This window comes from Dermacentor andersoni, chromosome 1 (genome assembly GCF_023375885.2).
Source record: "Dermacentor andersoni chromosome 1, qqDerAnde1_hic_scaffold, whole genome shotgun sequence".
NCBI lineage: Eukaryota > Metazoa > Arthropoda > Arachnida > Ixodida > Ixodidae > Dermacentor > Dermacentor andersoni.
In genome coordinates this window covers 109,748,790-109,763,156 of record NC_092814.1, presented here as the reverse complement: position 1 = coordinate 109,763,156, position 14,367 = coordinate 109,748,790, and the positions used below count along the sequence as shown (strand labels likewise).

General features: G+C 41.5%; 2 protein-coding genes across 4 annotated transcripts in view; one reads left to right on the top strand and one right to left on the bottom strand.

Moving 5' to 3' along the window:
• RecQ4 (RecQ4 helicase) overlaps window positions 1-951 on the bottom strand; it is a 32,721-nt gene extending 31,770 nt beyond the window's left edge. The window contains exons 1-4 of one of the 2 annotated variants that reach the window (XM_055061885.1): window positions 762-951; window positions 642-675; window positions 273-328; window positions 67-204 (exon numbers count right to left, since the gene is read on the bottom strand). In XM_055061885.1, the coding sequence (XP_054917860.1) occupies window positions 67-204; window positions 273-328; window positions 642-675; window positions 762-854 (321 nt within the window). In that variant the 5' untranslated portion in view covers window positions 855-951. The remainder of the gene's footprint in view (window positions 1-66; window positions 205-272; window positions 329-641; window positions 676-761) is intronic. The other variant, XM_050193508.2, reaches the window with a different exon arrangement.
• Window positions 952-1,186: 235 nt separating this feature from the next.
• grsm (probable aminopeptidase NPEPL1 granny smith protein) overlaps window positions 1,187-14,367 on the top strand; it is a 57,656-nt gene continuing 44,475 nt past the window's right edge. The window contains exons 1-3 of one of the 2 annotated variants that reach the window (XM_050193511.3): window positions 1,187-1,329; window positions 7,276-7,426; window positions 12,574-12,756. In XM_050193511.3, coding sequence (XP_050049468.1) covers window positions 7,277-7,426; window positions 12,574-12,756 — 333 coding nt within the window. In that variant the 5' untranslated portion in view covers window positions 1,187-1,329; window position 7,276. Of the gene's footprint in view, window positions 1,330-1,357; window positions 1,742-7,275; window positions 7,427-12,573; window positions 12,757-14,367 lie in introns of those variants that run through there. The other variant, XM_050193510.3, reaches the window with a different exon arrangement.

The following is a 14,367-nucleotide window of genomic DNA, read 5'->3' as shown; positions in this document are numbered from 1 at the left end:
GAAATATAAAAAGGTAGTCAAATTCTCTGGTTTCCGACATAGAAAATCATATGCTGGGAGGCTTACTTCAAGGTGAAACGACGCCAGCAGCTTTTCACGGACTTTGTTGGTGTAAACACTCGAAGAACTTGGTCGTACTTTCTTTTGGTTCGCTGCAGATTTTCTGTTCAGTGAGACGTCCCATACGCCATCATCTGAGGCTACCTAGAAATGCAACCAAAGCAAGCCAACTAAGCATTACTAACCTCTGTACAGAATGAACTATGGCTTACCGATGAACTCGGTTCAGAGAGACTTTTCTTGAGCTTCCAGTACTGTGAATAGGCCTCTGAAATATGTCCATGCGCACTGTTAAAAAGTGCAAGCGCACGTAAAGAGGACATAAATAGTCTCCTTAAAGTATGTCGAAGAATACACACACTAACAAAGTTTCGAAAGCTTGCAAACAAGTTATTAACAAAAGCGTGGCGTATATCAACAGAAAACGAAACGCAATCGTTTCGTCTATGTCGACTGCTTCAAGCTGGTGTCACTTCTTACAGTTAGCAATGATGTGGCAGGGATGTCACCGCTCGCAGCTATGCGGGAACGACAGTTAAAATTCCAGTTTGTTTCGGAGTTCAATAAGAGAGAAGATGCACCTGATATATTTTCCGGCGCGTCCTTTATGTCAGCCTGGAATAAGAAAACAAGAAAAACGTTTATGCTCACTTCCCGTAAAACTCAAATAGTTAATACAGCACGCAATTGAAAATACTAACAGAAGTAGGTTTTCTGGCCTTTTCAATGATGAATGTCTTCTCCCACTCCTTAATTATAACTTTAAGTCGTTGAAGATCTTGATTGAAGTTCATTTCATCAAGGACACAACATCAATGATTCTGACAACTTAATTATATATAACTTATCCACATCGCAAACTTTTAATGGTTTCGCGGCAAAAATAAGCTGATAAACTAGGCTTGTCTTGACAATGACTTGACTTCGCGTCTTCAACAAGTATTCAATGCATCATTTTCTTTATTTTTCTTTAAACCAAAGCTTACTTTTTTTACATAATATTTGCTACATAAATATTTTTGGCCTGGTTTATGACTTTACGCAATAAAATGTGTTTCAGTAGCTCAAGCTTATTGTTACAATATGCAGGTGCTTTCGTTTTTGAAGGGCCTGTGATGCCTGTCGCTTTTTTTCTGTTTTTTTTGGTCCGCCTTAGTGGTGCTTGGTGCGGTGCATGGTGTGGACCGTGTGGTGTAAGGTGTATCGGGCGTACATTTCGGGCCATGCGAAGTTAGCGCTGCTGAGTAGTGTAGTGTTCAAGTGAGAAAAGTGAGTGCACTGTGAGAGTGAAGGTGTTTGCATGCAGTAACTGAACACACTGAGGGGCGTGCCTTTTTTTTTCGTCGTCGTTTGTGTACCACATCTTGCTTTCTTGTGAGATGGTTATATTTAAATTAAGGAATTGAGCTGATTTAACGCGAGTTATAATGTACTTGTAACTTATGTGTACAAAATTGACGATGTGTAATGGTAATCGTATTTCGTTACAAAGAAAGGAGCTTTGAGTGCGTGGTCAAGTACCTATCGTACCCATCAAGCTCTCGAACGTACCGTCTCGTGAAAGTGATAGCGCCTTTTGCTGGACATCCTCGCTGCTTAAGTTAGCCTGCTTGACGGACAGATATATGGAGCACAAGTCGAGAAGAGCGTCAGGAAATGGATGCCGCCTCCAGAACCTTGCGTAATATGAAATATTGTTTCCTTCATGTGCATGGAATGCTGTTCCAATATCGTCATTTAAGTTAACCCGTCGATCACCGCGAACACAGTTGCTTAAAAATTCACGCCACTTCTGTAGACTTGCACCAACGATGTATGGCTTATGCACTGCAATTATACGATCATTCCATTTTCGGGTTTTCTATTTTTGCCAAATTTGTGAAATAAGGTTAGTCCTATATATTGTATGGTTATGGAGAACTCCAGTGTATAATTAAAAAAAAAAAAAGCCTTCCCCGTATTCGGTTTTACTTTTCGTTTATAGTTCTGCTTGCCACTGAGAACAACCCAAGCTTTCTGTGCCAGCTCTTTTTTTCTCAAACATGCTATTAGAGGTTGCTCCAAGGAAGTATCTTCCGAATGTGCGCACTGTTGGTTTGTTCTATTTTTTTTATGCTTCATTAATTCTTACTGACATACATGTGTATTACAATTTGTAGAATTGCTATGCCATACCGGCTGTGCCTTTACACATATGTGCCTCCAGTTGCAGCAAGTTATTTTTATGTTGGAGAGGTCATTTTGTTTGGAATATCAAAGAGCATTGAAGCAGTGTTTTCTGATGTGCAGTAGTGTGTGATGATATCTCGTCAGGAAGGACTCTGATCATTTTTTGTTCTGGTAGCCCTAGCCCTGTCAGATGTGAGCCCAGATGCTTTTAAATGTCCCTGAAATAAACCTACGTTTTGCACAAGCATTTAAAGAAATGTGTGATCTAACGATTGGTTTGAAAGATCATGCTTAGATTGGGCCAAGGTAGCTGCTGAATTTTATGCTATAAGCTGATTTTCTGCCTGATACATTTCAGTTGATTGTAGTAGTTCATTTGAACCCGTATATAGCAAAAATTGTGAAGCAATTATCACTGACATCATGTGGCTGTGTACGAGCCCTCAGGTGTGATGTGGTGGAGGTGAACAGAATGATTGGGGGGAAAAACTTCCCCCCTTTCGGCCCGGATGGCATTCACTACACTACACCAGCGGGATGGCAGGTAGGAACGAGGGTGGGTCGTAGGGCTCAGGCTTTTTTGCAGGCACGTAGGGTGACCCTGCATGCCAAAACGTAAAAGATGGACAGGGGAGGGGGGGCAGGACAGGAGCACGGAGGAGGAAGAGGAAGAAGAAGGCAGTAAATGTGGGGTTCATCAACATGCAGGGAGGGAGAAATCGCATTAAGTGGGACGAAATAGAAGAACAGTTACAAACTGAAAATTTTCAGGTATATGGAGTTGCCGAAACCCATTTAAGAGATGAGGAAGAGCCACCATTCATTGCGGGATACACCTGGGTTGGGTGCAACAGAGAAAGGAAAGAATGCAGAGGAGGAGGCCTTGGGGCGCTAGTAAAGGGACAGGACTGGGAAAGGGTAAGGGAGAGCTGCAGTGAGCACATGTGGCTCAAGGGCACCGTAGGGAATGTTGAGACAATCCTGGGAGTTGTGTATCTGAAAACAAGGAATGAGTCGAAAGAGGAGAATGCAAAACATTTCAAATGTATGGCCAAGGACATCAGGGAGTTAGCTATGAAACGGGAGATAATCATCCTAGGGGACACGAAGGCACATTTGGAATACTTTGACGGGGCGACAGATGCAACAGGGCAGATGTTAGTAGATTTTTGTGAGGCTCATGATTTTGTGATAGTTAATACTGAAATTAAATGCGACGGGAAAATAACACGGGAAAGAAATAACACCCACTCGACAATCGACTACTGCCTAATGTCCCACAAGCTGTATGAACGGTTGGGATGTATGGAAATTGATGAGGAAGGTACAAAAAGCCTGGGGAGTGATCACAAGCGAATCAAAATCAGTTTTGGAAGGACAGTACCACTGGTAGAAACTAAAGAAAGGAAAGGTATGAGCAAATTTAATGACAGGCAGCTACAAGAAGTGGTGAAAAACATTGAAAGCATGGTATCCAAGCAACCGCAAAGGGCATGGACATATGACGAGTTAATAGGTATTTTTAAACGAGAGCTAGAGAAGGGACAGGTTAGGAAATTAGGAAGTAAGCAGGGAAAATATAAACTGAAAAGCTGGTGGGACCGAGAAGTTAAGGAGGCCATAGAGCAATGCAAAGATGCGTGCAGAAAACACAGAGCAGCGAAGAAAAGGGGAGCCACACCAGAAGAGGTGGAGACAAAATGGGAGGATTACCTTGCAATGAAAAGAGAAGCATTGGCATTAATTCAAGCCAAGATAGCAAAAGCTGGGGTACAGTGGATGTTAGAGATACGAAAAAAAGACAGAAATGCCTCTAAGAAATTTTGGGAACACATAAGGCAACAGAGTAAGAAGACAGAGGTGGTTCAGCACTCACTGACCACACCAGAAGGAACAAAGGTAGAGGGAGAGGAAGCTCAAGAATATATTAGGTTAACAATAGAGGCAGCATTTGCAGAGCCAGTGGGTAGCGAAATGGAGAACAATGACAACAGCAGGACAGAATTAGAGGAGGAGTACAGAAGGATGACAAGTAAGGAATGGGACAGAATTGAACACAAGGTCCCCGTGGGAACAGCGACAGGACCTGATGGCATACCTATGAAATTGATAAGCATATTAGGCCAGAAAAGTAAATTAAAATTACGACAACTTATTGAACAAATAGTAGTAGGGGGAGATGTTCCACAGGACTGGAAATCAAGCAGAATGATATTAGTCTACAAAGGTAAGGGAAGCAAGGACAACATTAAATCCTACAGGCCAATAACTATCACATCAGTCATATACAGAGTAGCAATGCAGATGGTGAAAAAGAGAATGGAGGAATGGGCAGAACGTGAAGAGATCTTGGGAGAACTGCAGAATGGATTTAGAAGGAACAGAAGGCTAGATGATAATTTGTTATAACACAGTGCATAGAGATAGCGACAGCCAGGCAGAAACCGCTATGGACAGCTTTTTTAGACATTAGAGGAGCCTATGATAATGTAAACCGATAAAAGTTATGGAGCCAGTTGAGGGAATATTTATTTATTTATTTACAGATACTGCAGGCCCTTCTCGGGCCCATGCAGGAGTGGATACTAAGAATACAAACAAGAGAAGTAAATTTAAACTAATTACTTGACATAATTGCAAAGATATAATACATACAAAAGTGACAAAAATGTGACAAAAGGTGACAATACATGTGGTCTAGATAGAAAGATGATTGAGTTCCTACAACAAGTTTATACAGATAATGAGGTAGAGATAACATGGGAGGGGGAAACTACAAAGCCAGCTAAAATAAGAAGAGGTCTCAGGCAGGGCTGTCCATTGTCGCCTCTGCTCTTTATGATTTACATGAGCCAAATGAAAAAGAGACTAGAACAGAGCACAATAGGAACTGACATAAGCTATATGCTGGAAGGGCAGAAGGTAGCTCAAGTACTAGCCGGACTGATGTATGCAGATGATATTGTACTGCTTGCTGACACCCGAGTAGGGCTACAGGAACTAATGAGCATATGTGGAGAGGAGGGAGAAAAATTGGGACTGCAATTCAGTAGAGAGAAGTCTGGGATAATAGTATAAAATGAAGAAAGGGGGGAACCATTGGAAATACAAAGCACTAAGATTGATCATGTTGAAAAATACAAGTATTTGGGCATATGGCTAAACGAGGGCAAAAAGTACTCGTCAGTTATGTCAGTGCCAGCACTTGGAACAACAGGAAAAAATTGATTGAAAAAGTGAAAAGGAACTCAGCTGTAATGAAACACAAGGCACTTTGGAACTATAATAGGTACGAGGTGGTTAGGGGCGTATGGAAAGGGGTTATGGTACCTGGCCTCACATTCGGAAATTCAGTACTGTGCATGAAATCGGAAGTTCAGGCATGCATGGAAACAAGACAGAGAAGCGTAGGCAGGTTGGCCTTAGGAGCACACGGGAACACCCCTAATGAGGGAGTGCAGGGGGACATGGGATGGACGTCATTCAAAGGTAGAGAGGCAATAAGTAAACTAAAATTTGAACAGAGACTCCCAGCACTGGAGGAATAAAGGTGGGCAGGAAAAGTGTACAAATATCTGTACATGAAAAGTTTGAACACAAAGTGGACACTCAGAATGAGGAAGCTGAGGAATAGATACCTACAGCCGAGGGAGGGGGTCCAACGTGGTTCTAGTGTGGGAAAGGAGGTGAAGGAGACGGAAAGAAAAATGTGGGAAGAAAGAATGCTCGGAAAGCCAGCGCTATCAATGTATAGGTCACAAAAACAGGATATTAAGAGAGAGCTCTTATTTGATAACTCGCGGGGCAGCTCACTATTATTCGAAGCTAGGACGGGGGTTTTGAGAATGAAAACATACAGGGCTAAATTTGAAGACGTGGACCTTCGGTGCACAGCTTGCGGAGCCGAAATGGAGACCACTGAGCATATAATGCTGAGATGCACAGAACTTCACCCGACCCTGGCAGAGGGAACAGTGGCAGATATGGAAGGGGTATTAGGTTTTCCCGGGGAACGAGGGCAAATAGACGAGAAAAGAGTGGCAGTAACGAAGGGGAGGCTAGAGGATTGGTGGAGGAACTCAAGGGAGAGATAATACAATAAATCGGGGAGATAATGTTTCCTCTACTTTTTTAGATAGTTATTTAGGGGGGACGAGGGGAGTGAAAACTAGTTTAAGGAAAAGAGGATATAAAGAAAGGAAAAGAAAGAGAATAATAATAAAATAGGAGGGGGAGCAAAAGGCTAGGTGACGCCAGCCGCCGCCCGTTACAAAGGGTATAGCCGCCATCCATCCATCCATCCATCCAACCAAACAGTCTTGGCCTGGTCACTTCATGTCTGCAATAGGGCATGCACAAAACTGTGACAGCAGAAGCATACCATTTTGTCTGCACTTATAACATTGGCTAGAGCAGATGCCTGACTAGGATTTTGATATTGAAGTTTCGAGGACTTAATGCTGCCCTGGCAGTTTGTGCCTGCTTTTTATGAAATGAATGTGGTCATCTTGGAAAAAGTTTGACTTAATCTGATTGTTATGGTATGTTATAGGGTTCAAATTTTGGGAAACTTATGGTTTCTTGTGAAACTAAAGGGCCATATGTGCATTTTACCTGCTTTTAGAGATTCACATAGGAGGGTTGGGTGGCTTTAGCTTTGGGTTATTGTGGTTGTGTCGATGCACTGCACAGGCATGTAGAGAAAAACCAGTGTCACTTACTGCAAAGACAAGTGCTTCTGTACATGCCATTGCATGGGTGCCGTGCACTGGTGGGTTCCTTTTAATGATGGGCTTCACTGTACATATAAAATTAATGCTGGCTTTGTGCAACTTTTTTGTGCCAACCGTGACTAAATGTTTACATGTCGACCCACTGGTTTCCACAATGCTAAAAGGTCACTTGTACATTATGATTCTGTTGTGATTGCTAGTGACTGCATGAATGTGGTCATCTGTCTCATACCAGTTGGCTAAAAAAAGTGAAGTCACTTGGTTTGAGATAGTTTTCTGAATGCTCAAGCTCTTCTCTGCCTTGTATTTTCAGTATGTGCAGCACCATTGTAAAATTCAATGGGCACCTTACCCCAAGTGACCCTCTTCATCACCCTGTTCTTATTATTGGACAACCCAAAAACCTTGCCAAAATCACATTTGATGATGTCAAGTGCAAGCTTGAGCCCCGTGTTGGAGAGGAGGTATGTTTGTACACTTGTTCCTATTTAAAATTCTGATTATCATGTCATCCTGAAACCAATTGCAATGAAATTTCACTTTAGCTAAATTGGTAATGAATGAGTGGCATGTAATACTGAAGCAACCTTGTTAAAGCTGTAAGGCTCGTAACTGTCTGAATTTCTTATTAACAGCCTTTTCATGGTGCCTTAGCAGATAGCATATGCAACCTGGTAATTAGCGACTATGACATAAGTCCCAGCACATCGCCTCCAAGATTTTCCAGCACACCACAGGCAGCTGCAGGTGGTGCCTTATCTCTGAGGTGATGCCAAGGAGCCCCGCAATCAGTCATGCATCACTTCTGGCAAGCGATTATGGTCGCATTTTTTTCCAGTTTTAGTATTACAAATGCCTACTTTTGTGAGCCTTTCATGATGCATCCACTCTTCGTCAAATGTAAAATGTTGCACAGAGGCTGTTCTGTATTTGCTCTATCTGAATCTAGGCTCAGTTAGTGGCCCAAAATTTCATTGCTTTTGACCTTTAACCTATTACTTTGAGAGTTCTTGTTAACCTTTGACTTGCATAATGAGTTCGTTTCCTCTAATCTCAGCAAAAATGTGGCTCTTATGTATGTCATCAATGAAGCAGTATGGGCAGTTTCGATGCTAAATTATGGTAAACAGCCTGAGGTGTCATACGCCACATGCTTTGCCATATCATAAGAAGCCAATAAACAAAGACACTAAGAACAACATAGGGGAAATTACTTGTACTTACTCAATGAATTAAAGAAATGCTAATCAATGTAAATAAAAGTAGATGAAAAAATAACAACTGGCCGTAGGTGGGATACGAACCCACGTCTTTGCATTATCCGTGCAATGCTCTTACCAGTTGAGCTACCGCGGTGCTTCCAAGGTTTGCAAGTAGTGGCGCTGGCTAAGAATACCAGGGTTAGTTCTAATAGTAAAACATAAATACCCCAGAAAGTGGATGGGAAAATGGTGCCACAGTAGCTCATTTGGTAAGAGCATCACACGCGTAATGCAAAGACGTGGGTTCATATCCCACTTGCGGCCAGTTGCTCTTTCATCCACTTTCATTTACATTAATTTATCATTTCTTTAATTCAATTAGTAAGTACAAGTAATTTCCCATATGTTGTCCTTGTTGTCTTTGTTTGCTAGCTTCTTAAGATATGATTAACCCCTTTAGTGACGAATAACGATCGACTGTCGGTACATGTGTGAAATATAGATAAATTTATACCAGGGTGCTTGAGACTCCATTGAAAGCAAATCAAGGTGGTAGAATGACTCTTCGTGCATTTTATGATGAGTCATCATAATTACAGAGTAAATAAATATTTGAATATTGTAAAGGCAGTCTTGCTAGGTTTCTTCACAAATAGGATTGAATCACCTGCTAAAATTACACGCACAATTTATTTATTGGCCGCAAGCATTTCAAGAAAGAAAACAAAAATATTCCGAGGTTGCTACCCTCATCATCATCAGCCTGGTTACACCCACTGCAGGGCAAAGGCTTCTCCCATACTTCTCCAACAACCCGGTCATGTGCTAATTGTGGCCATGTTGTCCCTGCACACTTCTTAATCTAATCTGCCCTCCTAACTTTCTGCCGCCCCCTGCTACGCTTCCCTTCCCTTGGAATCCAGTCCGTAACCCTTAATGACCATCGGTTATCTTCCATCCTCATTACATGTCCTGCCCATGCCCATTTCTTTTTCTTGATTTCAACTAAGATGTCATTAACTCGTGTTTGTTCCCTCACCCAATCTGCTCTTTTCTTATCCCTTAATGTTACACCCATCGTTCTTCTTTCCGTAGCTCGTTGCGCCGTCCTCAATTTAAGTAGAACCCTTTTCGTAAGCCTCCAGGTTTCTGCCTCATGCGTGAGTACTGGTAAGACACAGCTGTTATACACTTTTCTCTTGAGGGATAATGGCAACCTGCTGTTCATGATCTGAGAATGCCTGCCAAACGCACCCCAGCCCATTCTTCTTCTTATTATTTCAGTCTCATGATCTGGATCCACGGTCACTACCTGCCCTTAAGTAGATGTATTCCCTTACCACTTCCAGTGCCTCGCTACCTATTGTAAACATCTGTTCTCTCCCGAGACTGTTAGACATTGCTTTAGTTTTCTGCAGATTAATTTTTAGACCCACCCTTCGGCTTTGCCTCTCCAGGTCAGTGAGCATGCATTGCAATTGGTCCCCTGAGTTACTTACTAAGCAAGGCAATATCATCAGCGAATCGCAAGTTACTAAGGTACTCTCCATTAACTCTTATCCCCAATTCTTCCCAATTGAGGTCTCTGAAAACCTTCTGTAAACATGCTGTGAATAGCATTGGAGAGATCGTATCTCCCTGCCTGACGCCTTTCTTTATTGGGATTTTGTTGCTTTCTTTATGGAGGACTATGGTGGCTGTGGAGCCGCTATAGATATCTTTCAGTATTTTTACATATGGCTCGTCTACACCCTGATTCTGTAATGCCTCCTTGACTGCTGAGGTTTCGACAGAATGAAATGCTTTCTCGTAATCAATGAAAGCTATATATAAGGGTTGGTTATATTCCGCACATTTCTCTATCACCTGATTGATAGTGTGAATATGGTCAATTGTTGAGTAGCCTTTACGGAATCCTGCCTGGTCCTTTGGTTGACAGAAATCTAAGGTGTTCCTGATTCTATTTGCGATTACCTTAGTAAATACTTTGTAGGCAACGGACAGTAAGCTGATCGGTCTATAATTTTTCAAGTCTGGCGTCCCCTTTCTTATGGATTAGGGTTATGTTAGCGTTCTTCCAAGATTCCGGTACGCTAGAAGTCGTGAGGCATTGCGTATACAGGGTGGCCAGTTTTTCTAGAACAATCTGCCCACCATCCTTCAACAAATCTGCTGTTACCATATCCTCCTCAGCTACTTTCCCCCTTTGCATAGCTCCCAAGGCTTTCTTTACTTCTTCCGGCGTTACCTGTGGGATTTCGAATTCCTCTAGACTATTCTCTCTTCCATTATCGTCGTGGGTGCCACTGGTACTGTATAAATCTCTATAGAACTCCTCAGCCACTTGAACTATCTCATCCATATTAGTAATGATATTGCTGGCTTTGTCTCTTAACGCATACATCTGATTCTTGCCAATTCCTAGTTTCTTCTTCACTGCTTTTAGGCTTCCTCCGTTCCTGAGAGCATGTTTAATTCTATTCATATTATACTTCCCTATGTCAACTGTCTTACACTTGTTGATTAACTCGAAATTTCTGCCAGTTCTATTCTAGCTGTAGGGTTAGAGGCTTTCATACATTAGCGTTTCTTGATGAGATCTTTCGTCTCCTGCGATAGCTCACAGGTATATCTTGTCTAACGGAGTTACCACCGACTTCAATTGCACACTCCTTAATGATGCCCATAAGATTGTCGTTCATGCTTTCAACACTAAGGTCCTCTTCCTGTGTTAAAGCCGAATACCTATTCTGTAGCTTGATCCGGAATTCCTCTATTTTCCCTCTTACCACTAACTCATTGATCGGCTTCTTATGTGCCAGTTTCTGCCGTTCCCTCCTCAAGTCTAGGCTAATTCGAGTTCTTACCATCCTATGGTCACTTCAGCGCACCTTGCCGAGCAAGTCCACATCTTGTATGATGCCAGGGTTAGCGCAGTGTATAAAGTCTATTTTACTCTCTTATACTATTTATAAAGTCTGTGTGGCTACCCACATGCCCCACATCAAATGTCACGCAAAACACTGGAGTGCCTTCACCAAAGCGGTACTCTGCAACGATACATATCGCTTAGCAGTAAAATGGAAGTAATTTAGATTAGCAGATAGTTCAATTTACCCTAAGCTTATTGTTTATGCTCTATTCCTTGCTACCACTGCACAGAAATGGCAAAAATAGGTCGCGTCCACAAATGTGGACGCCGTGACTGAAGGGGTTAATAAACAATTGGGCCCGTCGGTTCCCTTGCTTCTCATTAATTACATGCTTTGCCATGGCATATAAAATTTGTGTAATTGTAATCAGGTGTCTTTGCAGCGAAATTGATATATTGCTTCTTGTGACCATTTCTCACAGCTGTGTGTTCTCAGCTATACTTCAAGATCTTTTGGACAATAGATGTCGTGATGATTACCTGGTGGGCAATTATTTAAATAGAAATACATCCCGCACACACCGGTGCATTTCCTGGAGAGAAGACATTCTAATTGATAGATTTGCGACTGTTCTATTGCATGCCTTAGCTCAGTGTATCCACCTTTGCCTGGTCAATGACTACACCTTAAATATAGCTTTGAACATGCCTTAACAACAAACATCAGCTCCTAATCCTGCAGATGATTTTAAGCTCTTCATCTGCCATAGCTAGGACACACTTGCCTGAACATGAATGGTGTGATGAAAATGCAGTGTGCAATTCCAAAGTCTGCTCTTTCTGCTCACTCGGCTGTGCATTTTAGTGCTGCATTCATCATCATAGTTCTGCAAATTTCAGTGCTGATTTTCTTATCATTGAACAAAATGAAGTGCATGGAGCCATGTGCTACAAGATTAATAGTTCCGAGAAATGTCAGACAAATCCTATTTAGTGTGACTGCTTAGCAATAATTTAGAGAAAGCAGCAAACACACATCCTGTGCATGTGCATGCTTCTTCATAGCAGTGTTGCACTATGGTTGTTAACCTGCCTGTTTCATTATGTTAGCAGTTGCTGGTCCAACTTTATTTTGGTTTTACCTTATCTTGCCCACATCCAGAAATGTTTGTGTAAGCAGTAATATGTAGGGATAGTGTGAAGCAGCTTACCAGTTATATTCGAGTACTTATTTCTCTGCCACACGATGTCTGCACAGGAAATTAAGTAAATATACTGAGCTCATGGGCCATACTATACATATCACTCAAAATGGCACTGGCCATGGTTAGGCAAATCAATTTTTCATTCCAAACTTGTGCTGTCAGCTAGGCTTGCCCAAAAGCACACCAGAGATTAAATCTTAGCAGCTGATTTACCCACTGGATGGCCAATATTCTCTTGCAGTTCATTTTCATTTTTTTTGCTTACATTGTGCCGGCAGTTATGCAGGACACTCATCTAAAAATAGTAATTGCTTGTTTCCCACCTGTTTTAGATGTTCAAAGCAGCTGTGGGCTCATTGCATCCTTCACCCACCGACAACTGCTTCTTATACTTGAATTTAGCCATTGTGGCAGCTTTGCCAACCAAGTGCTCACGTCACAATACGCCGTCACATGCTCACTCGCTTACCAAACTGGTGAAGAGCCTTACAGCAGGAGTGGACGAGTATGTTGTGGTAAGTTTTGATTGATATCGCTGCAACAGGTTCTGAAGCGGGAGTTAACAGCTTGCACAGCTATGTGCAGCTGCATATTCCTCAGAGTGCGATTATTTTCTAAGCACTCAATGTACTCGTGTAGCACTTTGCATGGAATCGCAGCGCATTAAGAAACTAGCCATGGTAGACCATTGAGTGTACTTACTGTCATGGCGACCCGTCATGGTAGCCGAGTGGCTATGGAGTTGCGCTACCGAGTCTGAAATTGTGGGTTTTATCCAGACTGCAGTGGCTGTATTCTGATGGAGGCGGAATGCAAGAACGCTCAGTTATCATACATTGGGTGCACCTTAAAGAACCCTAGGTAGTCAAAATTAATCCGGGGCTTCCCACTATGGTGTGCCTCACGATCAGACCGTGGCTTTCGCATGTAAAACCCCAGAATTTAATATAATTACTGTCATGGTGGTATCATCAGTGTAAATTGAAATATGTACAGAAAAAAAAATTAAAGTGAAAATACCTTTGATGTGTAACTAATTGAGAGAGCAATATTCAATTGCTGTAAGAGAGAAAATAGTGCAAGAAACGGGACATGAAAAAGTCTTTCTTGTCCCGTTTATTCCTCTGTTTTCGTTCTTAACACCATTTACCAACTAGCTCAATGGCAAACTCTCCTGAAATTCAATTGCCGTATAGCGAGCTTCTGAATGTATCAACCCAAAATCTCTGTGACAGAATAGGAATAAAAACGATGGACATTAACAGAAATCAAACCGAAGATGTGCTGTTGTTCTTCACTTGTTTGAACTGCAAAACTGACATTTTGTGAGGCTTTGTTGAATGCTGAAGAAGAGTATTTATTTATTTATGTATTTATATATTTATTTATTAAAATACCTTCCAGGCCCAAAGGCATTACATAAAGGAGTGGTATACATAAACAACAAAGATATACATATGCAGCAATAAGGCTGTATAGTTGTATAAAGTTGTTTAGAAAAAATGTATACACAGGTCTATTTTGTTACATCACTTTAAATTAGTGTGTGTGATGGCATGGTTTTTTGCAGGTTGTTTGCCAGAAGTAGGGAATGCTGGCAAAGTTGGTGTATTTATTTATTCAGTCTCGAGGCACAGAGAGACGTCGTTTCATGCACTGAAGCACACAAGTGTCATCAGGTGTCATCTTGAAAATTCGTTCCAAGTGGATCCGCCGTGCGAATTCCACAGCTATAATTTGTAAATTGCAATATGGGTCACAATGTAATTAGTTAAAAACTTAATTAGTGAAGTTTCATTAATTAGTCGCTTCTGGATCTCATTTTTTGGTGCAAGTATTGTCCGTCGCTTTCAGTAGACCAGCTGATGAACTAGAATTGTGATATCTGCCACAGGCAACTTTTAAAAATTCTTGAGTGTTAGCTGAAACACGTTAATATTATCTTATTAACACAAATATATATATATATATATATATATATATATATATATATATATATATATAATATTTGTCATTGCCACAGACGGTATGGTCCCAAACCAAAAAAAAAAGAATACATTGCTTCTAAATCTGGTCTGCAAAGTGAAATTTGCACCGAAGTTTTTTACCCATTTTTCCACTGCTAA